Source organism: Drosophila yakuba, chromosome 3R (genome assembly GCF_016746365.2).
Source record: "Drosophila yakuba strain Tai18E2 chromosome 3R, Prin_Dyak_Tai18E2_2.1, whole genome shotgun sequence".
Taxonomy (NCBI): Eukaryota; Metazoa; Arthropoda; class Insecta; order Diptera; family Drosophilidae; genus Drosophila; species Drosophila yakuba.
In genome coordinates this window covers 27,297,175-27,322,498 of record NC_052530.2, presented here as the reverse complement: position 1 = coordinate 27,322,498, position 25,324 = coordinate 27,297,175, and the positions used below count along the sequence as shown (strand labels likewise).

Below are 25,324 nucleotides of genomic sequence, written 5' to 3'. Positions count from 1 at the left end.
TATTTTCATTCTATAAAAAAAGAGGGTTGTAAGATAACTCCATATCTCACATAATATCACTTTAGATTGTTCAATTGCAACTCCCGCCTGGCTGGCTACCTATGTATTATATATGATATTTGGCCCAACTTTATTTATTGTCACTTTGCATATTACATAATTACCCATCTTCCGCAGCTGCAGTGGCAGTGGCAATGGATGCGACAGTGGCAGTGGCTTAGATGGGACATTTTTTAGGAGCCACCTCCTTGTCTGCATGCACCGCAAATTGCATTTGCATTATTTATATTGCGTCAATAAAACGCGCATTCAGGAATAATTAGCGAACGAACGCAGAGCTTGTCGACGGAGAAGCGGAGAAGCGGAGACCAGCGGATTGAGATCGGCGCAGTTGATCCGTTTATGGCTGGCGCTAGGATTTATTTGTACTTCCTTTCGCATTTGAAAGGCGAGCGTCTACCTGGTGAGCCCGATGAGTGCCGCTACATTCATGAAACCATTTGGCGCTTTTAAGCGACTCAATTACGCACTTTGATTCCCACATTGGCCGCTCTAGTCGCCTGTCGTTGGGTGTCGCCTCGCTCTGCCTCGTTCTGCCTCGTCCTGTGGCAAGGACTCAAAGGACTCAAAGGACACTGGCTACCTGGCCGCCGTCTGAGGCAAGATGCGTAAGCACTAATTTTTGTGTGCGCTCAGTTTGCCGTTTAATTGCCGCGGCTCGCGCTAAGTGTTCCCTAGAAAAACAAAGGGCAACGCTGCGCGGCGTTGGTTCAATCAAGCACATGTCGTCCTGGGCTGACTCCTTGGTCCTTGGTCCTTGGTCCTTGCACAGGCGCCCCGGATGTCTCGAGTGTCAAGCGCCTTTGCAGCCTTTGTCTGATTATCGCAGCCACGCAACGCTGATGTGCGGTTATGTCAATTAACGCGGATGCGGATCAGTCCGAAAGGATCGTGGTATATAAGCGCAGCTTCGCGTCGCACAGGACATCACATTCGCCGCAGCCACCGAACGCAGCACATCGAACGCGAAGATGCAGTTGGGAAAAGCTATAATCATACTCATTTCGCTGGCCATCCAGCAAAGCTGCCTGGCACTCTACATCAAGGGCGTGGAGAAGAGTCCTGTCAAGAGCCAAGGACCCAAGGACGATTGGGGCGTCTTCAAGAACACACTCGGACTAAGCCAAGAAAAAGGTTGGTTGCTTACTTCATTCAAGCTGCTCTCGAACTCTTCACTAACTTGAACACTTTTTGCCACTCCAGTTGAACTGCTCAAATCGCAAAAGGATCAGCAGGGCACCAAGGAGCTGCTCAATCGCTTCATTCTGGAGAATCCAAAGGCACTGCCCAAGGCCAAGCAGCAACCGGATCAGTTCATGGGCCTCTACAGATCCATCCTCAAGAAGCTGACGGCATCCAAGCGCCTGCTGAAGACCTCGCTGAACTTTGAACTGGCGGACAGGCCACAGAAGACACTGAAGAGGCCACGTCGCAAGATCGCCGTGAAGATGGTCTCCGATATGCCGTCGTGGAAGATCGAGAGTCTGCTGAACTCGTTCTATCTGAAGCATGGCATTCCCCGCAATGCCGAGGAGCACGATTATCCCGACCAGGACATGGCCCGCGATACTGATTACGACTCCGATAACTTCTACGACGACGAGGGCGATGTGGGACTGACGGCGAAGACGCGACAGAACACCGAGTATGGCTCGTTCCAGGACCTCATTATGCAGGCCAAGATGAACGAGTGGGAGCGGGAGGAGGAGGAAACCAAGTTGCACGGCCCAGACAGTGATGATTACATCTAAGTCCGTCTAAGGGTATCCACGTTGATGGTGGGCTGTGCAATAGAGGTTCATATGCTGGCATTGGACTTGTCTTTAGGCTAGAGTAGTTTGTAATGCCACAAACGCGCTTTAATTCAAACGATTAGTTTTGTATTTATTAACATAGCATATAACATAACTTTCGTATTTTTTTTGAAAATGAAATTATAAATAAAGTTACTAAGAAGTTGAAATTTAAAGTGAATCAAAAATTTACTAAGAAGTTAAGATTTGAAGTGAAATAAATTTACTTAAAAGTTGAGATTTGAAGTGAAATAAATTTACTTAAAAGTTGAGATTTGAAGTGAAATAAATTTACTTAAAAGTTGAGATTTGAAGTGAAATAAATTTACTTAAAAGTTGAGACTTGAAATGAAAGGAAAATGGTTTATAATTGTTGCAAATTTGGAGTTTCTTAGTTCGTTTCTTTATATATCAAGAAATGTGGAGTTTCCTAGTTGGTGTCTTATATGTTAAGGAATTTGGAGTTTCCTAGTTGGTGTCTTAGATGTCTAGGAATTCGGAGTCCTTCGAGCTTTTGGTACAAACAATCCTGCGCATGTCCTCTCAGCACAAAGAGCTTTGTGCAACGGAGCTGCTAAATATGCTCATCTTAAATATCTGAAATCATTTGGCAAACTTGCTAATGACAAAACAGTGACTTACAGCTAGCTGATTTATTTAGTCACAAACGCATCTGCATAGTTAGGCATTTAATATTAAATTGTGCATTTTATTATTCCCTCGATTATGTAAAACAGCTGACCAGTGCGATCCGCTCGCTCCTTCAAATTGATGCTTCTCTCTGGCAGCAAGACAACAAATATACCCACAATAGGCGCACATATGGTGCCACAATAGTTGGCTCCTGCTTCCCATCCATCCAGCAACTGAAACACGTGCTCCAGAAGAGCGGACCATGCGCCGTATTGCGCCACTTGGAGTATATTCTGGGAACATATAAAAGCCGTGCTCGGTTTAAGCCACAATTAGTCTGTTGCTGTTGCCGCTCGGTAATAAAAATAAAATCGCACTCAAATGAAATACTTTCCTTGCACTCCCCCAGTTCGCGTATTTTGCAAGGCACTTTAAGGGGCTGCAAATAGTCCCTTTGATGCGTTTTTGATGCAAGCTAACCTGTTGCACTTTCCGTTGACTAATAGCTGCAGTTTTGAAACAGAGAGATTTTAAAGCCATTATATAGCTGCTATATAAGAAGTGCTTCTCTACCGCAGTGAGCGAAATCGATACGTTTGATGCGAGTATGCTAAATTTCAGGATGCACATCACGTAGTCAGTCTTTCAGCTTTTTGGGTATCAGCTTCATTTATGCACGTACTCAGTTCGCAGGAGCTGCCAAGTTTGCCACGCCAATAAGTCTCTAAATAACTAGGCGTCAACGAATTCGGCTTAGGCTAGATGTATGTTTAAGGATATGGAAGGAAGTATGTTTAAGGATATGGAAGGAAGTATGTTTAAGGATATGGAAGGAAGTTTATTTAAGGATATGGGAGAAAGTAAGCTTAGGGATATGGAAGAAAGTATGTTTAAGGAAATGGAAGAAAGTATGTTTAAGGATAAGGTAGAGAGAATGTTTAAGGATATGGAAGAGTTTCTAAGAGTGCTGAGGGAACATCTGTTTTAGGTATATATTTATAGTTCACTTTCGGTTTAACAATAATATAAATTACACATATAACTCTATACACGGTTGATAAATTAAGTACATAATACAAGTCAAATAAATAAAACGCGAACGCACACACTCATGCATGTGCAATCAACTTGGAATTCAAGAGGAATTACAACTGCCTTTGAATTCAAACCCTTTCGTATGGTACAAGTACATCTCACATCCGGAGCTCACACTTTGGCACTCAGACTTGTCAGATATCCAAAAGATACAGTTGCACTCACATTCACTTGCAGTGCGACTCGTAATGGCAGTGTAAACCCCTTTCTCGCAAGTAAGAGTATCAACTTACTGAGCCAGGACTGCAGTTAGATCCCAAAGGGGATCCCAAAGTCATTTGGAGGTAATAAAGCTCTTGGGATTCGGGTTCAGTGCATTCAGTGTGGGCAAACCTACAACTTTTCACCACTAAGACTAACGATATTGTAGTAGTTGTGATCGGGAAAACGCTCGAGTTCGATGTAATCCATCTCCGTGTGCAGCAGCTTGTCCAGCATCTGGATTATTTCCGCGAAGAGAGGACGCTCCTGGGGATCGTGGGACCAGCAGTAGTACATGATGTTGTACAGCTCGCGACGACAGTGCTCCGGCTTCTCCAAGCGATAGCCATCCCTTACCTGCAAAAATAAATGATATATATAAAATATACTAAATATATTTGATAGCTATGCTAACCTTTCGCATCACATCTGCTGCGGATATGCCAGGATAGGGCGTCGATCCCAGGGTCACAATTTCCCACATCAGTATGCCGAAGCTCCAGATATCCGACTTCACGGAGAATATATTGTCGTATAGCGACTCCGTGGCCATCCATCTGCAAAATCAAGGCCTTGCTTGAACACCTTTGTTTACAGTGATTTATTGAAATATTCATTACCTGATGGGCAGCTTGCCCTCGCTTTTCCTTTCATAAATCTTCGAGGTGATTACATCTCTGGCGAAGCCAAAGTCCGCCACTTTGCACGTGTGATCATCGGTGATGAGAATATTCCGAGCAGCCAAGTCGCGATGGATAATCTGTACAAAGAAGTTCAAATGTTCATAATATATAATAATTTATATTAGATATTTTCCTACTGAACTTACCCCACGAGATGTTAGGTATTCCATTCCCTTGGCTACTTGGTACATAAAGGATGTTAGGTCGCAGGACGTTAGTACATTTGACTTTCCATGAGTATTTCCATAGTGCCTATAAATAAAGAATCATTTATAATTTGTTTTTTAATTAGTTCAAAAAGTGTTGCCTACCTTTCGGCGCGCGAGCTGCGTAGATAGGTTTGTAGTTTTCCCCGGTTCACGTACTCCAGAATCACGAATGTGGGATCCTTGTCCGTGCAGCAGCCCAGCAAGTGCACAACATTGATGTGTGGCTCCAGCGACTTCATTACCTATAGTACAGTAGTAATTAACAACAAATTGCCTTATAAATATAACAATCAAGCTGCTGTGTTTGATTAACGAGGCGAAGTCGAATTAATAAGTGTTTTATTAAGCCACTTTGCTGCTGATTTATTAGCCTATCCGATTACGCCAAGTAGCCACCATTCATTTCAGTTAATAAGGCCAACCCTCTGCTTTCCCATTTCAAAATCAAACTTTGAACAACTAAGGAAAAGAAACAATAAAGCCCGGTAATTTTCCAGGTCTCTAACGCCTTCACAATGGCGGCGGCAACTTGAGGAATAAGGAATAAGGAATGAGGAATGAGGAATGAGTCTGCTGCCTAGCCGAGGGCCATTCATAATTTTTCATTGTTCTAAAATTAAAGTGCAATTATTCTCGTTTCTGGGGTAATCCGCAGAACATGATATACTGCCGCCGCAGAGCGCTGTTGCTGCAGTACCAAAACCAAAACCAAAACCAAAACCAAAACCAAAACCAAAACCAAAACGAGAATGAAAACGAGAACCAAATGCGACTTTAATGATGAAGGACGCGACCCACACGACGGCAACCCTAGAGTGGCTCTATAGCAGCACATTCCTGTCCAGATCCAGAGTTCAGATTCAGATTCAGAGTCAGATTCAGAGTCAGATTCAGAGTCAGAGTCAGAGTCACGGAGTCAGAGTCAGAGTCAGATTGCAGGAGGGCAAGGCCAGGCCACAAAAGGTCTCGAAGTCCGAAAGTTGCACTGCGCAGGTCGAGAGTTTGGAGGTCCTGCGAGATGCTCACACTCGAATGCAGAGAGTAGATTCGCATCTGTGATGTGGGATGGTGGTCTCCTCCAGGCGAGAGGATGCTGTGCTTCTTTTTGTTTCCATTTGTTCATTATTGTGTTGCGGGCAGGAACAGCAACAGGAATCAGTTTGTTTCAAGGCGCCGGAGCGCACAGTTGGGCTTGTGTTTGGTATCCGGTAAAGGACACACTTTTTTTCTAGTCGTATTTTTGCAAGGCTGCGGCAGTTTCCTAGTATCCTGCATGTTTACAGCCCGCAACTGCTGTCGAAATAGTTTTGCCCCCCAAAAATGAGTGTGGTGCGTGTGTTTGTGTGTGAATTAATGCTCCTCAGTGCCCCCAAATGCTGAACTCATTAGCTAGCCATCGACTTTTCCAACGCGGCGAGACCAGAGGTAATCATAATGCACCCAAGTATTATATGTAGTATGTAGTATGTAAATGCTAATCGATACGGAAAATGGCCCTAGCTCTTTTGTCACTTTATGGCTTACTATTGTTGAAATTCATATATATATGTACATGGAATAGTAGTGAATAATTGCGATGACAACACTTCTGTGATTGCCTTGCACGCGTATGCAAATGGCTGAGAGCGTTGATGCCATTAAAGGAGCATAAATGCGCCGCAACAAAGGACCTTCGACCACTACAGTCAAATTTATTGATTCGCCACGAAATGAAAATATTTTAGCCCACTGATTGCGGCCAATTGTGCAGCTCAGCGCATTTGAATTTAAGGCATTTGAGCCTTAAAATTCTGATATATATATGTATATCCTGCGAACTGGATTGTGAGAACTTTTCGGAGTATTCGCATATGTAAGCCCACAAGGATCCAGCTCATTAAATATGCAAGTCTGACACCGGGCTACTTACAAGGGCATAAATTAATGATTTTGTCGCAGTATTTTTGGCGACCATGAATTTGCAATGGGGCAGACCATATTCGAATTGGCATTTAACCCACATCGTGACCGGGCAACAATTGCATTTGCCCAGTTGGGTTTCAAATTTAATTGAGTAATTTGAGTTTCCAACAAAGCTAATTAGCAAATAGAATTTACAATAAACAAATGACAGGCAAAGTTAAAAAGCAAAAGGCATTGGCCAACTTAAAATTAGAAAACTCTTGATTGTTGGACTTTTTGACAATAACTAAAGGCAAGAAACTGTACAGTTTCTACTTGAAAAAAAAGGATATTTTTAGAATCAGTCCAAACACAGAACCACTTAGTCAAATTATATTCCCGAATTTAGCTAAATACAGCTGCAATTGCAAACTTGGCAGCAGGTAGCGAAACATTTTGAAAGTTTCTGGAGTGAGACACATAAGTGGAGTGGACTCCTTTGCGTTTTCATTAAAAAGGCAAACATTAAATCCAAACTCGAGGGGAAATACATAGCTGCTAGCAGCGGGAGCAGGAAAGAAATTCTTTCGAAACTTTTCAGCATCGTTAATTTTCAATTTACAAAACTTTTTCATCTAACCAGAAAAACCAACTCGCAAGATTTGCCCCGACAGCCCTCCCAGTTTTCAGTTCTCAGTTTTCTCAGTACTCAGTCGTCGAGTTAGCGAGTCTGTCAGGATATTTTCCTCCTTTTTTCCCCCATTTTTTTCTGCTGGGCGGGAAAGGCGAGGGAACGACCAATTGAATGAAAAGTGACAGAGGAAAAGGCAGCCGGGAAATCGAGCCAACATGGGATGTTGTAACGATTTTGTCGCTGTTTTGCATACCGTATTCGGTTGACTTAAGAAATTGTAAATGCTGATTGGCCCAGCCTTATGCGATTAGCCATCAAACAGCCAACTTACCTCCAGTTCGGATAGAAGGTCCTTGCGATCCACTTCGGTGGCACTTTCCTTTAGAGTCTTCACAGCCACTGTTGTAATGCCTTCGGTGCCTGCAAAGTAATAATTATTACTGGTCAGATGTGTTCCATTTAAATTTTCAAATCACCCAATGCTCCTACACTCGTTAGCTGTTCAATATTTAAAGCTTACCCATTACACTTGGCTTTCGCATAGCAGGCGAGGCTATTTGTCTGCCTTTATAGAAATCCAGAAATCACTTGCCTCTCGTTTTGTAGTCCACTCTACGTGCTCATAAAAAAGAGCTCAGTGTGCAGCTCTGGAGCTCTGGAATGTGGTATATCGAGTGGGTGGAGTACATACGTCCTTTCACATCCACTGCCACTCCCACTTTTACTCCCACTTTTACTCCCACTGCCACTCCCACTTCCACTCCCACTACATGCACAATTTTGCAGCACCTGAGCACTTGAATTTGGGCCAACAACTGGCGGATTGCATGAGCCAGTTGCTTTGTGCAACTCCGCTGATTGAATGCACAATCTGCTCCATTTTAAATTCCATTCGGCATCACGCCGAAATTGATGAAATTACTCTGCTGAAATTATGTATCTGCTGCAATTTAAGGGCTGCCTCTAATGGGAATTTAATCAGAGCAAAGATGCCCTTTCCTAATATGTCCTAATATATTTCATCCAAATCGATTGGCTGCTAATATTTTGGTTTTGCAAAGAGTAATGATCCTAATCTATCGCAAAGGATATAGATTTATCCGAACTTATAACTTGTATAACCTGATTAGTTTGCATCCCACCCAAACTTACCATTTATGTTGGTGGCCTCGCAGCGCCAAACTTGTCCGAAGGCTCCCTCGCCCAAAATATTGAAGAACTTCAATCGGTATCTGGGGAATTCCCAGCGGTCGCCGTTGGCCTCGCCGGCAAAAGCGTTCTCCGTGGCGCCGGAACTTCCTGCTCCACCTGTCAGGCAGCCCGGACCCAGATTGCTGCCCGGCTCACCTGTCCCGGCACTGGGCACTCCGGCGGAGGAGTCCGCGCCACTGGTGACACCTGTTGATAACTGGGACGTTGCCTTTTCAGCAAAAGCATCGATGGCAGTTGTCCAATGTCCAATGTCCAATGTCCAGGTGAGCGGAAGTGCCAGCGATGTTGACATTTGTGTCACGTACAGGATTCAGAAAAACAAGAGAAAATACTTTGATTAGTTGGGATCCCCAGCTGGTTGTCAGCACGTTAAAATGTTGATGGCACTGAATCTGGGTTAAACTTTGATTGACACTTAAGTTTCAGCAAATCAGAGCGGAACTTTGGTATCTATAGGTTTTGCAATTAACATGACAGTACTAGCTTTAAAATTACATCTAAGAACTAGCAAAAAAGTAAAAAAGTGCAATAAATGCATCTAGCAGTTGGTATGCAAAATTCAACGAAGCGCTGAAATGTTGAATTTGAAAAGAAAGCCCAACTGTCAGCACCACAAAATGTCAAAATTTGTACGCGCAGATCGGTTTACGTCGCTGACGCGAGAGCCTGCTGAAGTTTTGGCATTCGCTGTCAATAAATGGGAATCGAATGAAAGGACATTCCCAGCAGACTCCACAGGGCGCCCATCTAACAGGCAGCTGCATTGAGCTACTTTTTCCCGTCAATTACACTGCCTGCCTCTATGACTGTGTGTGTGTGACTGGGGGGCCAAAGGACCCAAGGAGCCAAGGAGCACAGGACGAGGGCCACTCCTCTGCGGAGGCGTTGAGTGAGCCAACTGAGGTTGAAATCTGCGCTGGAGTAGCTGTCGATTAGGGTCGCCGTGCCCTAAGCCCCAATCACTCCCAGAGTGCCCAGAACGGAGGAAGGAGGAGCGGGAAATGGGAAATGGGAAATGGTGAAAACTCAATCGATATTTGCATAAGCTCTGGTGCATCGCCCACTAATTTTATGCAATCATTACAAATGGACCTTCTGTGAAATATGAATTTTTGATTGCGTTGCCAGCACTCGTGCTCTTCACTTTGCCAGCTAAATCGCTCTTTGTTTTACTTCCTCTTACTCCTTTTACTTAACTTAACTTCCTTTTACTCACTTTTGAATAACGCTTTGTAATGATCCAATATAAAAGAGATGCCCTACCTAGCAATTTGTTAGTAAACATCAGTAGCACTCCACACTTACAATGCCCATCTGCTGATCCCGCTCCCAAGGAACATAGCGATTGGCGAAGGCCACAGGTCCTTGCCACTGCTGCATGACCATCGAGTTGCGGCTGTCGTCGGTCAGCGTGCTGCTCAGCTGGCTCTGGTTGGACTTCTTGGCCAGCTCCTCCTTCTCCTTGCTCGTCTTGAGTGTCCTGCTGATGGCGCAGAGGCGTCGGCGGCACAAGTACGCCAGCAGCACGGCGATGGCGGCAAAGAAACCGCCCACGGTGACCACAATCGGAATTGTGCCGGACTTGAGGGAGAAAATGTTGATGGAACTGGTGCTGTTACTATGATGGCCGCCACTCGGTGTCGTTGTCTCTGCGGGATTGGCGGACTCGACCCTCGTTGAATTATTGCCAGCTATCGGCGTCAGTTTGGTGCGACTCTTCGGCGTGGTGGAGCTGGTTCTGCCGGGTGTTGTATGGGTCACCTCCTCCTCCTCTGGCTGCTCCTCTTCTGCACTTTGCTCTTCCCGCACGCCGTTTATATTCGGTGGCGGTGGCGGTGGATAGAAGTTGTGGAATGGCGGCGAACCGAATATATTGTTCTGGGGCACCGGTGGATATCCAATGCCTCCTGGTCGGCTGTTTGGCAGGCCATTCCGGATGGATTGAACGCCGGGCAGCTGGTCGAAACGTGGTAGGAATTGCGATATATTGTGCACCACGTTCGAAATTGATGTCTGCGGTCGATAGCCGGAGCTATTCTCCCGCTCGCCCAGGATATTGATGAAGACCTCATTCTTTGCCGTATACGAGCCATCGGTGACAGTTATGTAGATGAGAAAATTCTGACCAGCCTAGAAAATCAAATTGAAAATGGTATCGGAATAGATGTATATTCATTTGACTTACCCTTCCCGCCAAACTTTCGTTGAGGGTGACCACTCCCGTTTCTCGATCGATTTGAAAGGGGATTTTCTCCGGTGGACTAGCATCGTTCTCACCGCCAGGCAAACTGAATCGCGGCTCTATTCCGAATATCAGATCATCGCCATCCGGATCCTCCGCCCGCACTCTATCGATTATCTGGCCAACTTTCTCGGTCTCCGAAATGCGCCAGTTGCGTTCGCGAACATACAGAATCGGCGGTGCATTCTGATTGTGAGCCTCAGCTGAAAATTAACATTAAAAATTAATATGCATTTTTATGGCATATTCATGAACAACAGGTTATTGTACATAAGCCAGATGCTTTGATGTTACAGTACCGGTTTTTTTAAGTATTTTATTTATTTAATACAACAGAACTCCGCAATTTGTTGGCATAAAAAGTTTGGGATAAGCTCCGGCTTAATACTTAGAATTTGTACTACTGTAAAACTGTCCCCTTAACTTAACATTTAGATGAAAAAATATATAAAAAATGCAGTTTTCCCCAGAATACACCTTCCTAGCAACGTAATTTCATTTAAAAGCAGAGCGCTCACGTGAAGCAATTAACTTGTTTTGTAATCCCACAGCAGGCAGCTATTAAATCCATTCAAAGCCGTCGTCGCAACCGATGACGACACAGCGATTAATTGATTAAGACAGCGACTTTACTCGCCTTTCCATATGCCATGCCATGGGCCAACAGTTGGCAGCCAAGTTCATTTGGATACTGCGAGTGCCAGCTATTGACCCGGATGTCTCCCACTTGGGAATCGAAACTTTGAACGAGAGCCAAGTGCAGACAATGGCTACCCATCACCCATCCTTTTGGTTGAGGGCCAGATTGCAACATCTGGGGGAAAAAGTGTTGGTTTTTCTAGCGAATATCAATCGGTTCATTGTCCACCGAGAATGTCCGTGAAATATTCGCATATTCAGTTGATTTCTTGGCGCTCCATAAGTCAGACATAAGCATCATTGAATGGACCTAAGCGACGTGACGTGATAACCGGTTGAGTTGTTTGCACTTGTATCTCTTCTGCTGGCTGGCTGGCTGGCTCGACCTTCAGATACAAATGCGCACACATGTAACGAATACGTATACGTGATATATGGCTACATATGTAGCTGCTATATGGCCACATCCGTGGTGTGCGTCTGTAACCCGGAGAGCGGCTAAAGGAGAGTCTCAGATTTTATTTCTTTAGTTTTTATTTTTTGTATTTTTTGGGCAACAGCGTGTCTGACGGCGCCGCTTAAGTGAGCAGCATGTTTTTGCGCTGCGAATTGAACCGATTGCGTGGCCAAACAGGTCTGAGGTCTTGGAACACTGTCTCGGGCGGATTTAACTCTGTCCGCGTGTAAGCCCATCCACATCCAGATATACACGACTGCCATTTATTACGATGCTCGCAGAAGTGTTCCGTTTCGGCTAAATGTTGCACAATATGCTGATGAGTTGTGTGAAACTCACACTTAACATTCTCATATTCATACGAAGAATTTTAAATAACATTCATTTCTATAGATTTATCGCCAGGAAACGAGTCAAAACTATTGATTCCAATCGCGACATTTTATTTTTCTAATGATAATTGATTATTATTATTTTCTACCGCTTTTTGCCAAGATAAAGAAGCAAAAATTCAATTAAATTATTAAAACTTGATTTGCTAAAATGGTTATTTTGCACGGAAAATGTTCAATTGGTTGCGAAACTAATCAAAATATTGCCAAATTGCGAAAAATGCTCCAAATGTTTATATTTTTGTGCACCGAAAACATTTGCAAATAAGTTGTTGAACTCAGATTTGCATACGTAAATGATTGGATTTTATTTGGAATGAAAATAAAATTCAATCTATTTCCTGGCCCATTAGGCAAATAAAGAGTTCAAACACCGGGAATCAAACGCCTTCGCTAAAATGTTGCCTTTTGAGCTGGTGAAACATTCACGGTCAAGGCTGAAAGTACCGGAGCTGAAATCCATTTGTTTTTCTCGCCCACGGGGACAATTGGACCATTGTGGGGCTTCAAGAGCGATTCGCATTGTTTCGGGCACCAATTACGCATCAATATTGTGGTCATTAACGTGTTGCGACATCAAGATAGGCGTAGACTATTGACCCGCTACCCTCATGTATTTAATCTTATGGATAATCTAGATGGACGTGTTAAGGGTGTTGGTGTAAATATATTGATTACCTACGTAATAAGGCCCTACACAATATTCATTTTATATAACTGGCATATGAGAAGAAGGAAATAATAAGTCTTACCTTCTTGTGAAATCAGTGAGAGCACTGCTGCTGTGACCACAATGCTGGTCAACAGCAGACTCCTTCGCCGCCAGGTAGTTAATTGTTTTCCGCAGTGTATTATCCGACTTTCGTGGCTGTGATGGTGATAAACCATTGCGCAATCAACCGCCTAAAAGGCAGCCTGCCAGATGTCCGAGGACTGAGACAAGGTGATGAAATTTTAATTAAAAGCTGCTGCGCAACGTGTTCCAATAAATCGAAAAAAAAAGAAAATAAAAACGTATCAACGCGTGGGAGTTTGTGTCGTTCACATTCTGCAGATTCCGCCATAGAAATGGGTTTTATTAAATTAACAAAGAGGAAACAGGCTTTTGTTTAAGCCCGGAAATATTGTACGCCAAATGCCACTGCCAACTGGTTGTTGCAATGAACCAGCATATATGTATGTACATATTTACATATATAATAGTCGAAATATTTAAGTGAAGGGCACACATCACGCCCAACTAAAAGAAAATATAACTCAAGACGCCGCGCGTCATGAAGCGGGTCGGCGATTTCTCTTTTTGACGTATACGGCATCGGGTGCATGGCGCAATAGCAAAACAAACTGGGCAACCGAGCACAACCCCAATATATGTACGAACAGCGGCGGCCAAAGTAATAGGAGCGTTAGCGCATTTAACACTGAGTAAGAATCTACCAAATGGTCAACTATATGGAAGTGAACTCATATAGCTTGCGACATTTGGAACTGCTCAACCTTAAAACTTTGATAGAGTACTTAAGAACTGGATATGTTGTTAATTTAAACACAATTCAAATCTTCTATTTCCTTGTCCGCAACTGTATATGCACACGTTCAAATAGTTTAAGATCGCAGGCAGATAGCTTGGTGCGAAAGAGAGCGGCTTGGGAATGCTTTGTGTATTCAAATGATTTAAAAGGAAGCTTAGAAACTGAAGAAAAACCCGCGGTGAGCTGTGTTTGCAATCCATAAGAAGACGACAAAATAAAAGCTCATTATTTAATTATATAAACATCCACTTTGAGCCAACAAAAGAGGCTATTCCAATATGCTAATTATCGAGTTCACACGGATGCTTTTTATTATATTTTTGGTAACAGTGAGTCACCCAGTCGCACATAATGTATCATTTAAATTTGATTTTCATTTGCAGCCATTATTACTTTTTATTTTAGGGTGGGATTTTCGCTGAATTTCACATATATAAATCGTACACAAAGCCACTGAAACTGGTATCCACAAACTTTCACGGGTTGCGTATGGGGCGATCCCAGAGCGGGACTCGATCGGCGATGCGTTTAACCACTCGGCGCACTGACAACTGACAACTGAAGCCGTGGATCGCCCCAGCCCAGTTCCAAAGACCTCTCCCAAAAAATATCCGCTCCTCACTAGCGCTGAAAAACGAAAAACTTGTTTAGCCGCCACAAGAAACGAACTTGAACTTGCTCTCTTGTGGATCGCATTTGCTCAGAGTCTCTCTCTGCGCTCTCCGCTAATCTCTCTCTCTCTCTCTCTCTCTCTTGGAATTATGTTTGTGGATCGGGGAATTAGTATTAATTGAGTTATCAGTAGTAGTGTGCACTTGAACACAAATTAGACACTTAATCGTTTATAGATAAGAATAAATAATCATTTTTAATATTATTGAGAAATATGTTTCACTTGCACATCAGCTTAAGTTCTCATGTAAATATTGCTTAACTTAAATTTATGCCTAAGTTCTCATATAAAAATGGTTTAACTTACATTTAAGCCTAAGTTCTCATGTAAATATTGTTTAATTTACATTTAAGCCCAAGTTTTCATGTAAATATTGTTTAACTTACATTTAAGCCTAAGTTCTCATGTAAATATTGCTTAACTTACATTTATGACTAAGTTCTCATATAAAAATTGTTAAACTTACAGTTAAGCCTAAGTTCTCATATAAATATAGTTTAACTTACATTTAAGCCTAAGTTCTGGTGTAAATATAATAAATTAAAACCAGGCCTAATCATATGTTCCTGTTACCAAGCACTCAGCCCAAGCTCATCAGCCATTCGCCTTGGGATTTCCCCCATTTCCCTGGAACAATAAAGCTTAGTGCTCCGCGTCACATTCATTAATCAAAGCGCTTATCTGTTTTGCGACCATCCAATATCTGGGCTACGGTCGATGGCAGTAGCAGCGTCGTCAATGGAAACGCCGAGGAAGTTCCAAAACAAGTCCACAAAGCTTTTCCGCGACAGCTTATTTACCCAAGTGCCAGCACACTGACTTGTTTGCCCAAATGCATTGTAAACGCGAATGCGTCACGCGGATTTTCCCCGCGGACCAGTGCTAGCCAAAAAAAGTGCAAAACATCTCTTAAGACACATTCCAAAATCTTGGTCATTTAAAAAAAGGCAATATGCAAGCAGTATAACCAAACAAAACAGGTAAGCTGAGCTCATGCTTTCAGTCTATGGGCTATTGGTTGTCATTTCTCGGTGGAACATTATTTGTTTAATATATTATATGTTATGTTTGATATATTATTTGATATATTATATTATATATTATTGGCAAAAGCATGTGTTTTAAACTGAGCCACATTTTTGCATCACTTACACATCAATACTACACATTCCACAAAATATTCGAGTGAAAAGCCCATTGTTTTGACACACTGGGTGAGCTCAAAGTGATAAGGGCATGTTTCCACAATAATTCGATAAGAGCATTGAGTGGCACTGATAAGAACTTGGGTCAAACACGAATTCTACAAACCGAAACAGCAGTTTCAGTCAGTTGCTTCGCATCTCTCAATCAGAAAACACATACGCTGCCTAATTAAAAGCTCGCTGAAAACGATGTACTTATAATATAGATGCATCATATAGCTCATAAACAGTATAGAATTCGGTCCTTGTACTCTGCTTGTTAAGTAAATAAATTGCCTGTGTAGCTGACTGCAACAGGTATGGATAAATAAATCTAGCTGATAGCTGATTGTGTTCAATATGCTTTTTTATGCGACAGATTATGTGGTCGAGTATGCATTTTGTTGGTGGGCATGAGGTTAGCCCACGGATAGTCTGCAGTCTGTTGGAGATAGTGGAGATAGCTCTTGAGTGCTTTTGGGGCTACAAGTCGGCCATAAATTAAAGTAGGTGTTAGCCAACAATGCACAGTTCAGGCATCGAGTGCAGAAGTTTTTTTTTTATTTTCGGTTTTTATGCCGGACAAGTTCGCCACGGCACCGAATGCACATTGGTTTTTGGTCGCGCCACATAAATGGGCCGGAATTTGGCATTTTTGCAACGGTGCAATTTTACTTGCACAAGCTAACAAAAGGGCTTTATGTCTGTACTTGTGCCAAAAAGTTTTCGGGTGTGGGAATATGTACATTTATGCTCATCCGTATAGGCCCAGCATTATATCCATGTCCGCAGCGTTTGTGTTTGTCGGGCGGGGCACAAAACCATGGCCTCCATGTGGCCCATTCTAGTTGAGCCAACTTGCTCCTGCAAATGGCACGCGAAATAAAAACAAATTACTGCGATGAAACTTAAAAATTTAAGCAGGCTTGGTCTTTAAATCATACATAAAGCAAATATACGTTATACGCAACTAATTAATGCCCCATTAATTCGAATTCACTTCATTCCAGGCGTAATCACTACTTGTAGCGCACGTGCATTGAGTTAACCAGCACAGAATGATTCAAAAACTCGCACATCGTCCCAACTTCAGTCCTCTGGTGGTCTTCATGCTACTGCTAATCGATCAGCGGCTAATCGTGGACTCCAGTGTGCCAGTACTGCAAAATCCCTCGGATGAGTACACTAAGTATGTGCCGATTGAGGAGCTCAAATTGCCAGAGGATCAGGAACTGGTCGTGCGACTGCCGTCGAACTCGCTGCTCAAATACACATCCTACAAGGATGTGTCCATACTGCATTTTGATGTTCCACCCGATTCGCGCACTGCCTACTTCACATTCAAGGCGTTCGAGGATCCCAAAAGTGCCTTTCGTGAGTACTCCAAATACAAGAGGTTTAGCAACTTAAAACTTAGTCCTACTTATTTGATAGAACGCAAGTGCAAGCCGAAGGATGTCACGCTGCATCTGAAGGCGAGCAGCTATCCAGTGATAAGTCCTGAGAACATCACCTTTCCCAAGAACTTCTTCGCCAAGGATCAGAGGTAACTCCGTACATACTCCTAGCACACATATCGAACTCAATTAAATTTGCTTTAGATTCAAGGTATATGACCTGCAGTTCCTATCCGATGAGCAGCAGCAGCGCATTACCATTGAAGGACCTCACATTGGCAACTGGTTTGCGGTGGCGTTTGTGAGTTGGTCAGATCCCAATAATGACCGCATTGAACAGCAAGGTATATTCCTATTTCATTTTCAGACTTTTACACCTAATTCAGCTAAACTATTGATTACTTTCAAAGTATGCAAATATTTAATAGACAGTCTAAAAAGAAAAATACTGGCATTGTCATAAATTTTATTTAGCATTTTGGCTATTTTTAAAAATTGACTTTGTTACCCCAGAGATAAAAGCCTTTTGCATATGCAAAAATCCGATTGTGATGATTTCGGCATTGTGTTTAGACCCATGCATATTTATGAATTTAATTTATGTTTTGCAGGACTCGCTGCCTCATGTGACACTCTGCTCTCCGCCGAGATGTCCGTTTCCCGATTCCGTCCGATAATCATAAACAGCGGTCAGGAGCACCAGGACAACCTAACCAGTCATGTGCTACCTGAACTCAATGGTGCCAATATGACCAGTTTAAAGGAAGCAATTAACACCTCCAGACCGCTGCGCTCCATTCCGCCCAAGCAGCCGCAACCGAAAGCCGCATCCAAATCCCAAACGGAGGGCAAATCCAGCAGAGCTGCTCAGCTTGGAAATATCACGGAAAACCACAACAGCACACCGACCGCAAACAATGAAATCAATTACAGATTCTATGTGCCAGACAATATAGGCGATGCCACCGCACGGATAATATTCGACCAGGTGTGCGACGAGTGTCCGCCGGTGGGCTTCCATGTGCGTGCCAATGGTTATCCACTGGGCGGTACGGATCACAATCATGGGCACGGCACCATTATCCGGCCAAACCAGACGACGGAAATCTCGATTCCCTTTGGCGTGCAGCCCAATTCGTGGCACTATGCCCTATTGACCTTTGCCAACGAGGCGGATGAATCGGAATCGCCTTCTCAGCGCGACAATAGCCAAGCAAATCATAGCCTATCGTATGTCCTGCAAATTGATTACATTACCGAGGATGCGGATAGCCTGAAACCCAAGAGCGTGCAAAACAACACCAACAGTTCCAGTGCAAATCCCTGGGCGCCCAACAAATTCCGTGAAATGAACTTTTACTCGCTGTTGCGGCAAACGTACCGCGAATTCTTCATGTTCGACTACGATCTACGGCCGGATGTGAATGGAACGGTGCCCGAAACGCTCAATCTTACGGCCCAAACCCATTCGGGTTTCGCCTTCGATCTGGGCGAGGTGTCCGACATCGGCGGCACTCTAACCTTTGCCCTTTCCATGAAGGAGGCGCACCGCGCCAGCCTGAAGATGAGCCCGCCCACACAGCCGCCGGACTTGGGCGGCATCCTGGCCGAGCGACTGATCGGGGATCCCAAGGAGGAGGTGGTGCCCGTCGTCTCGGCCAGCAGCAATCAGAGCATGCAAATTGTGGTCTGCATGCAGTTGGGTGAACCGGGTGAGCCGCTGTATCCGGACAAGTGTCGCTACGGACAACGACTGATGCAGGCCTCCATCGTTGTGAACAACACGGAGAGCATGGGCCTGGTCCACGTGCCATTCCCCGAGAGCGGACGATGGTGAGTTCGGAAGACTTGAAATCATAACATCACACTATACACCTTTACCTTACGCAGGTATGTGACCATGGGACTGTTCTGCCACGGATCCGGAACCGCACGGGTGTCCATCATGGACAGCGTCAAGGAGTTTATCAGAAAGCACCAGGACATGTTGGCGGACATGCGACCGCCGTGTGACTGTGCTGAATCCGTTGCCCGCTACACCAGCTGCTTGAGGTCTCCAGAATGCCTGGAGGCGATGAACGAAACCGAAACGCTCAAGGTGAAGGAGTGCATGATGGACGACAAGTGCAGCACCAACTCCAAGCAGATGACACGGCTCTTCGTGGAACACCACAAGGCGGCGATGGAGCAGCATGTGGCGGTGGAGAACTGCAACACTTCGGTGGTCTTCTCGGTGTCCTCCAGTCCGTGCGTGGCAGGCAGATGTGGACGCTTCGGTAGGTGCTATCATTACATGTCCGGCGGATTCGTCTTCTCCACATGCGTCTGCGCGAAGGGCTATCGCGGCTGGGATTGCACGGAGGACTCACAGGTGCCCACCAACATGTCCATCCTGTTGGCCACACTGCTGCTTACGCTGAGCAACCTGCTCTTCTTCCCGAGCATCTACATGGCGGTCAAGAGACGCTACTACACCGAAGGCGTCATCTACTTCTTCGCCATGTTCTTCTCGATCTTCTATCACGCCTGCGACGCTGGTGAGGATGAGTACAGCTTCTGTCTGGTGAAGATCGGTGTGCTGCAGTTCTGCGACTTCTACTGCGGCTTGCTGAGCATCTGGGTGACCCTGGTGGCCATGGCCCATGTCCGCTCGGAGTTCGTCTCACTGCTGCACATGTTTGGAGCCATCCTGCTGGCCTTTGGCACGGAGCTGAATAAGCAGAGCTTGTGGGTGTTTTTGGCACCGGCTCTAACGGGGATCTGCCTGATCTCGACCAGCTGGGGTCTTCGATGTGCCAAGTCTCGCAAGCTATTCCCCTCGAGGAGATACCTCTCCATGTGGCTGCCCTTCGGACTGACCCTCGTCATCGCCGGTCTGGTGTGCTATGCCTTTCTGCAGACCAAGCAAAACTATCACATCGTCCACTCCATTTGGCACATGGTGATGGCGTTGAGCATCCTGTGCCTGCTGCCCTCCAGAAAGTCCTTCCTGCCGAAGTGCTAGCACGCGGAGTACTGTTCCCATGCCAGGGAGCTCCTGCTGGCTCAGGATCAGGAGTTTCACATGTGAGACTGGTGGCTTCGTGGCTGGAAATAGGTAACTCCAAAGCTTTTCCTCGCTCCCCCCACGGCGAAGGACAACGTTACAGGACCCCATCTAGTATGGTAGAATAATCCCTACTTTAGTTTGTACATAGCAATACTCATAGATGTAGTTGATAAACTGAAGAGATCCTGGAATTGATCAACCGAGCACTGAATGTTCACCAAAGCAAGCACGGATAAATAAGCGAATATAGTTACTTAATCGTTATGATGTTGGTTTTCCTATCCTTTGCCACACAAATCTATGCACTAAGGCCCACAAACACTAACTAACTAGAACATATTTCAACAGCCTTACTAAATTTAATGAGAAGCACGCATGGAAATGTGTATCCAATAACTTAATGTGTACATAAATACCTGTTGTGAGGTACATCGCAGACTGTAAGATTAGCTAATAAATAGGACCTTATCTGAATATTGTCTGCACTTATTTAAATTAAACAATTTATTGATGAACATTGTGACAGTTGTTGAGCAAAACCCGAGACTTACATTTGTGTTTCGTTTGTGGAAAACGTTTGAACAGAATTGATAAATTTATACTTTAACAATAAAACGATACAAACCCTAGAACATTATGCAGTAGTATCATTGTGTGCTTAACAAAAGGTAAGGTCAGCATGTCATGTTTAATGAAGATCTCTTGAGAAGATTAGTAGTTAGCAGTATCACATATTAAAATATACATACTTTTACAGAAAAAGAGCTACAGAAAGCTACTAGTAATGGATTATATTAATAAATTTTCTAGACTACAGTGGGTGGGGGATCTCATGAACTATGACTATCGTACACTTCCCGATCCGTAGCGGATTTCCCTTTCGAACTGCTCGGCCTTCAGGGTGCCGTCTATACTTTCGCAGTTCTTGTTGAAGACACTGTAGGCACTCATCTCGTTCCGTTTCTTTGGCTCCGTCCGGGTGTTGAAGTAGATGCCAAAGAGGGCGGAGAACATGAGGAAAACCAATCCGAAGCTCAGCTTTATGGCAATCACGTAGAGAGTTATCCAGAACAGCAGATAGACAGCCCAGAGGGTGTACTTTAGGCAGTTGTTTTCCCTGTGGTGATGATCGGTGGATCTGCTGGGCTGCTCCTCCGGCTGCAGTTCACCTTCACTGGAGCTGGCAGCCTCATCATGTGAGTTTTCCGCAATAGCTTCAAACTTGGTAGGTACCTACATAAATGAACCATACTCATCAAAGTAGAACACATATGTTTGGTGTGCATCTTACCTGTTGTACCTCTATTGTCGTATCTTTGTTAGCCCCGGTGCCCAACATCCAGAATCTCCGTAGTTTGTCCTTGAAGTTGTCCACCGTTTCCTTCCTCCTTTTCTGAGCGCGATACTGCCGCAGCTGTTCTTGGAAATCAGCCATAAAGTGCAACTTCACTGATTTTGGTCTAATTGTAAATAAACTAAGCTGGACGTGTCAACAACATATCGATAGTCAGCGGGCGATAAGTCCACGTAGTATTATCGATACATGCAACCGGAAACATTCGCTAAAGTGAACCGGTTATGTTTTTGATTTAAAAATTAAATAAAATAAAATGTGTTCTTCGGTATTTAACGGTTAACTTGGTTAAAAAAAAAATTTTAAAGCTGAATTTTTTATCTTTTAAGCCAACAACAATACAAAGAGTTGAAAAAATGTCTCTTGTATATATTCCCATAACCAAATCATATAGACATATCACAACCAAGTCATATCCGACTTTAAAATGATTCACTATACACTTAGTAGGCAAATGTAACATTAACTACCTCTATGTGGATGTCATGGGGTCGCTTCAAGGTGTCGTCTTCCACACAGGCGAACATCTTCATATGAATGTCGCCTTGTGTGGGTGGATTTATGATGGTAATCCCCAAGTGGCGTTCCGTTTTCACACTTTTAATGATAGTAAGCATTAAGGGGTAAACAATTAAACATAATATTTTTTGTGAAAGAACTGTAACCACTGTACCCAAGCTTGCACTTAATTGTATTTAGCCACTGTTATTGCCCCACTGGTATCACTCCCTAGCAAAATAGGTGTTTACTTGCGGAATTTTTTTAAATACCTTGCACACTAGTTTTGAGTAATAAATTAGTGTAGTAAGGCCAGATAAAATAGTTTTCTATATCATAGATTTCTATCGACTCAATTAGAGTTAGTATTGGTTTCTAATATTAAAAATATGTTGCAGAGTGTTAAGACACGCGAATTTATGACAGAAAGAATGAAACGAACCTTTGCATTATTTGCTCTAATGAATTGAGAAAACGGTGGGCGACAAAAAGGGGTGCTCCAAGATTTTCAGTCGTAGTAAATGAGTGATACACATTTTATAGACAAACAGAATGTCATCTAGACCCCCATTTATCTTTATTGTGCCGTCTGATAACCCAACCTCTTGGCTGCTGCCACTGCCACTGCTTTTATACCCACTTCAACTTGGGCTTTCCGTCAGTTTTAGTTTGTCGCAGGTTCGGGAATGCCAGATATCTCAAAAGTCAATCTAAGCAATCACCATGAGTTCAGAATCGGGTCAACAGGACGTTGAATCGAAGTCCAAATCGGTTGGAAGTCCCAGTGCTGGTCACGAATATGAGGATGTGCTGCAAATAATTGGTACTGCAAATGTCCTGGCACCTCCTTTAATCCTTATAAAATGCTATTTTCAATTAACTGTATCGCAGGCTTCGGGCGAGTGCAATGGATCGTCCTTTTTGCCGCAGGACTTCTGCTGATGATGGTCATTAACGAGACCATGGGAATGTCCTACATCACCATAGTATCCCAGTGCGACTTTGAGATGAATTCAATGGATAAGGCGGTCATGAGTGCTGCCAGTTTTATCGGTGAGCTTTCGCCTTTCACATGCACATCACTTAAAGTATTTTAATTAGCATTAGTAAAACCTTATCTTTCACGTTTTCATAGTGGCATATTTCACGTGGGCTTAATCTATTTCACAGGCATATTCTGCTCATCCTACTTTTGGGGTTACCTGAGTGATACCATAGGTCGCAGACCAGTGCTCATCTATACGACGATTGCCGGAAATTTCTTATCCCTATGCTCCACTGTCATTCCGAACTACTGGCTGTATGTCTTTGTCCGCTTCGGAGTTGGATTTTTGTAAGCACTTAAAATTTTATATCGTTTTAAAACTTACGCAAACAATAGGTATTATTACTATAACATGGTGTTAGATATTATATAGTAATAATCGAAAGGTACAGACTTTTTATTAGAATACAGCTCACAATTCTGAATATAACTGCAATTCCGTTAATTAAAGTGAATATCTGACTACGTTATCTTTTTACCATCGGAAACATGTGTCTCCCTCTAACAATATTATCAATCCAAACAGCATTGCGGGAGCATCATCAACAACCTATGCGTATCTGGGGGAATTCTTCACTCCCCGCCATCGACCCATCGCCATCAACTACGCCAGTCTCTTCGTGGGAATATCAACCGTCTATGTACCAGGTAATAACTATCCAACACTTACTGTTTACTTTTAAGACTAGAGATTGGTCATTGCAGCTACCGCCTGGCTGATACTTTCGATGGACTGGAGTGTTGGTGTAACCGATGGCTTTGCACTGCGTCCTTGGAGATTGCTGACAATTTGCTACTTGCTGCCTGGTGTGGTGGGCACATTGATGTTGTGGTCACTTCCCGAGAGTCCCAAGATCCTGATGTCCTTGCACAAAACCGAAGAGGCTTTTGCGGCCGTCGATTGGATTGCAGTGACGAATTCGGGTAAACACTTGCACGAATTCAAGGTGCATAAACTGAAAACAGAAGATAACGCGAATGGTGAAAATATACTGCTCATATCCAAGTCAGCGTAAGTGTTTATTTTTATTGCTTGGCAAATAGTGAGTTCAGAAACTAACAATTCACTAACAATGTAGATTTACAACAATCAAGAAAATGTGGAAGGAAACTTTGCCGCTTTTGAGGAGACCTCACCTGCTGAACTTCGTCATCAGCTGTACCATTATGTGTGGTCTATTTTTCAGGTGAGTTTAATCCTTTTGAGATCCAGTTTGCTTTCAATAATCAGGCTTAACTTTCGCAAACAGTTCGTCGGGCATGGGTCTTTGGTATCCGGAAATTCAAAATCGTTTGGGCTCAAACACAGCCGACGATTCAATGACTGTTTGCCAAGTGATTGATGCGTCAATTGATCAAATGCAAGCGAATGCAACCAATAAAGTGAGTAAAAAAAACTTTACTAGTAATTAGATGAGTGAGCAGCTCATAAGTAGGCCACAGTTCTGGCATATCATTCATATTTCCTCTTGAATATTGCACATTGCAGATTTGCGATGACCACATAAACACCAAGAGCTATATAGACACCATCACCTATGGATCGGCGCTAATCGTTGGCTATATCCTGATGGGTCTAGTTATCAACACGATTGGTCGCAAGGCATCGATATCCATTGGACTAACGTTGGCCGGAGCCTGTGCGATTGCACTGATCTTCATAAAGGACGAGGTGGCCATAGTGGTGTGCTTCTGCTTGTATCTGGTGCTGCCAGGACTTTGTGTCTCCATTCTGAGTGGAGCAGTCGTGGATCTGGTGCCCACCCATCTGCGCGGAAAAGCGGTCTGCATTTGTTTGATGTTGGGTCGCACGGGAAGTGTTTTCGGTAGCAATATCATCGGAGTGCTGCTGGAATCCTATTGCTCTCTTACTTTCGGAGTTTTCTCCGGATTTGTTCTGGGTAAGAAAACTTATTCAGTAACTGAATGTACCTATGGCAATTATTATTTCCCATTTCCTTTGCAGTATGTGCAAGTCTGACGTTGCTGTTACCAATTTAGGATTCGCCATTTAATTTTAAGTAGTTAAGTTTAGTTTAAGTACCACAATAAATTAAAATGATTAAGGAAAACATTTCTGTTTTTAGTAGCTTAGCATATAACCAAGTCAAGTAAGTACGGTTACCATCTTATGTTGTCTAGACTTTAATTAACTGCTACTATTCTTTAGGCCAGTTTATGCTATAACCTTGTTTTCTAAGAAACACAATAAAAAAGAGACTGCCACTCCCTCTAGAAAACCGGACAAAAGTCAAAACCACATTTTACAATGGAAATTCACGCGGAGCAAACTGTTTATAAGAACCTGATACTTTTGGTTTGCTGAGAGAATATATGTATATTCTTCCCAAAATATTCAAATAATTTTCATTTAGTTCGAAGAATTTTTCAATTTCCATGAGTGTTTTTATGCTTAGATAGCAAGATGAAGATGAACTACACCCACAGCATTTGGCTTTGT

The 25,324-nt window shown here is 43.5% G+C and overlaps 5 protein-coding genes across 9 annotated transcripts; 3 read left to right on the top strand and 2 right to left on the bottom strand.

Annotated features, from left to right (window-relative positions):
* Positions 1–140: 140 nt before the first annotated feature.
* Positions 141–2,091, top strand: LOC6538572. Its single transcript, XM_002099058.4, has 2 exons — positions 141–1,194; positions 1,264–2,091. Exons 1-2 carry the CDS (start codon positions 1,032–1,034, stop codon positions 1,809–1,811), a joined length of 711 nt encoding a protein of 236 aa, XP_002099094.1. The 5' UTR covers positions 141–1,031; the 3' UTR covers positions 1,812–2,091.
* A 1,363-nt stretch (positions 2,092–3,454) lies between these two features.
* On the bottom strand, positions 3,455–14,229 carry LOC6538571 (tyrosine kinase receptor Cad96Ca). 4 transcript variants are annotated; one of them, XM_002099057.4, is made up of 11 exons: positions 14,108–14,229; positions 12,884–13,064; positions 10,587–10,846; positions 9,707–10,531; positions 8,342–8,609; positions 7,521–7,609; positions 4,777–4,916; positions 4,612–4,717; positions 4,403–4,542; positions 4,198–4,339; positions 3,455–4,139 (listed from the first exon to the last, which is right to left on the bottom strand). In XM_002099057.4, exons 2-11 carry the CDS (start codon positions 13,017–13,019, stop codon positions 3,915–3,917), a joined length of 2,331 nt encoding a protein of 776 aa, XP_002099093.1. In that variant the 5' UTR covers positions 13,020–13,064; positions 14,108–14,229; the 3' UTR covers positions 3,455–3,914. The 4 variants fall into 4 exon arrangements, with proteins under 4 accessions (XP_002099093.1, XP_015048915.1, XP_039231339.1 ...); XM_015193429.3 differs by having other exon boundaries at positions 12,884–13,099; positions 14,057–14,226; XM_039375405.2 differs by having other exon boundaries at positions 12,884–13,096; positions 14,057–14,226.
* On the top strand, positions 5,825–20,598 carry LOC6538570. Of its 2 annotated transcripts, none has more exons than XM_015193426.3 (6): positions 5,825–6,099; positions 16,531–16,894; positions 16,955–17,066; positions 17,122–17,261; positions 17,529–18,750; positions 18,808–20,598. In XM_015193426.3, the coding sequence occupies exons 2-6, from the start codon at positions 16,579–16,581 to the stop codon at positions 19,919–19,921; spliced, it is 2,904 nt and encodes a 967-aa protein (XP_015048912.1). In that variant the 5' UTR covers positions 5,825–6,099; positions 16,531–16,578; the 3' UTR covers positions 19,922–20,598. The 2 variants fall into 2 exon arrangements, with proteins under 2 accessions (XP_015048912.1, XP_002099092.1); XM_002099056.4 differs by lacking the exon at positions 5,825–6,099 and adding an exon at positions 15,679–15,838.
* A 37-nt stretch (positions 20,599–20,635) lies between these two features.
* Positions 20,636–21,477, bottom strand: LOC6538569 (SAYSvFN domain-containing protein 1). The gene is made up of 2 exons (XM_002099055.4): positions 21,258–21,477; positions 20,636–21,199 (listed from the first exon to the last, which is right to left on the bottom strand). Exons 1-2 carry the CDS (start codon positions 21,399–21,401, stop codon positions 20,810–20,812), a joined length of 534 nt encoding a protein of 177 aa, XP_002099091.1. The 5' UTR covers positions 21,402–21,477; the 3' UTR covers positions 20,636–20,809.
* A 1,003-nt stretch (positions 21,478–22,480) lies between these two features.
* On the top strand, positions 22,481–25,125 carry LOC6538568 (synaptic vesicle glycoprotein 2B). Its single transcript, XM_002099054.4, has 9 exons — positions 22,481–22,641; positions 22,710–22,871; positions 22,989–23,151; positions 23,390–23,511; positions 23,569–23,875; positions 23,943–24,050; positions 24,114–24,246; positions 24,353–24,764; positions 24,830–25,125. Exons 1-9 carry the CDS (start codon positions 22,542–22,544, stop codon positions 24,862–24,864), a joined length of 1,542 nt encoding a protein of 513 aa, XP_002099090.1. The 5' UTR covers positions 22,481–22,541; the 3' UTR covers positions 24,865–25,125.
* The last annotated feature ends 199 nt before the right edge of the window (positions 25,126–25,324 follow it).

What these genes read in the sequence shown, in the direction of transcription:
- LOC6538572 (XM_002099058.4), top strand. Translation starts at nt 1,032, where the DNA reads ATGCAGTTGGGAAAAGCTATAATCATACTCATTTCGCTGGCCATCCAG. An exon ending in CGGACTAAGCCAAGAAAAAG is followed by an intron (nt 1,195 to 1,263) that starts GTTGGTTGCTTA and finishes TTGCCACTCCAG; the next exon opens with TTGAACTGCTCAAATCGCAA.
- LOC6538571 (XM_002099057.4), bottom strand. Translation starts at nt 13,019, where the DNA reads ATGGTTTATCACCATCACAGCCACGAAAGTCGGATAATACACTGCGGA. An exon ending in ACGAAAGTTTGGCGGGAAGG is followed by an intron (nt 10,532 to 10,586) that starts GTAAGTCAAATG and finishes TTGATTTTCTAG; the next exon opens with GCTGGTCAGAATTTTCTCAT. An exon ending in CGAGGCCACCAACATAAATG is followed by an intron (nt 7,610 to 8,341) that starts GTAAGTTTGGGT and finishes ATTACTTTGCAG; the next exon opens with GCACCGAAGGCATTACAACA.
- LOC6538570 (XM_015193426.3), top strand. Translation starts at nt 16,579, where the DNA reads ATGATTCAAAAACTCGCACATCGTCCCAACTTCAGTCCTCTGGTGGTC. An exon ending in TTCTTCGCCAAGGATCAGAG is followed by an intron (nt 17,067 to 17,121) that starts GTAACTCCGTAC and finishes AATTTGCTTTAG; the next exon opens with ATTCAAGGTATATGACCTGC. An exon ending in TTCCCCGAGAGCGGACGATG is followed by an intron (nt 18,751 to 18,807) that starts GTGAGTTCGGAA and finishes TACCTTACGCAG; the next exon opens with GTATGTGACCATGGGACTGT.
- LOC6538569 (XM_002099055.4), bottom strand. Translation starts at nt 21,401, where the DNA reads ATGGCTGATTTCCAAGAACAGCTGCGGCAGTATCGCGCTCAGAAAAGG. An exon ending in CGACAATAGAGGTACAACAG is followed by an intron (nt 21,200 to 21,257) that starts GTAAGATGCACA and finishes TCATTTATGTAG; the next exon opens with GTACCTACCAAGTTTGAAGC.
- LOC6538568 (XM_002099054.4), top strand. Translation starts at nt 22,542, where the DNA reads ATGAGTTCAGAATCGGGTCAACAGGACGTTGAATCGAAGTCCAAATCG. An exon ending in GGATGTGCTGCAAATAATTG is followed by an intron (nt 22,642 to 22,709) that starts GTACTGCAAATG and finishes ACTGTATCGCAG; the next exon opens with GCTTCGGGCGAGTGCAATGG. An exon ending in GAGTGCTGCCAGTTTTATCG is followed by an intron (nt 22,872 to 22,988) that starts GTGAGCTTTCGC and finishes TCTATTTCACAG; the next exon opens with GCATATTCTGCTCATCCTAC.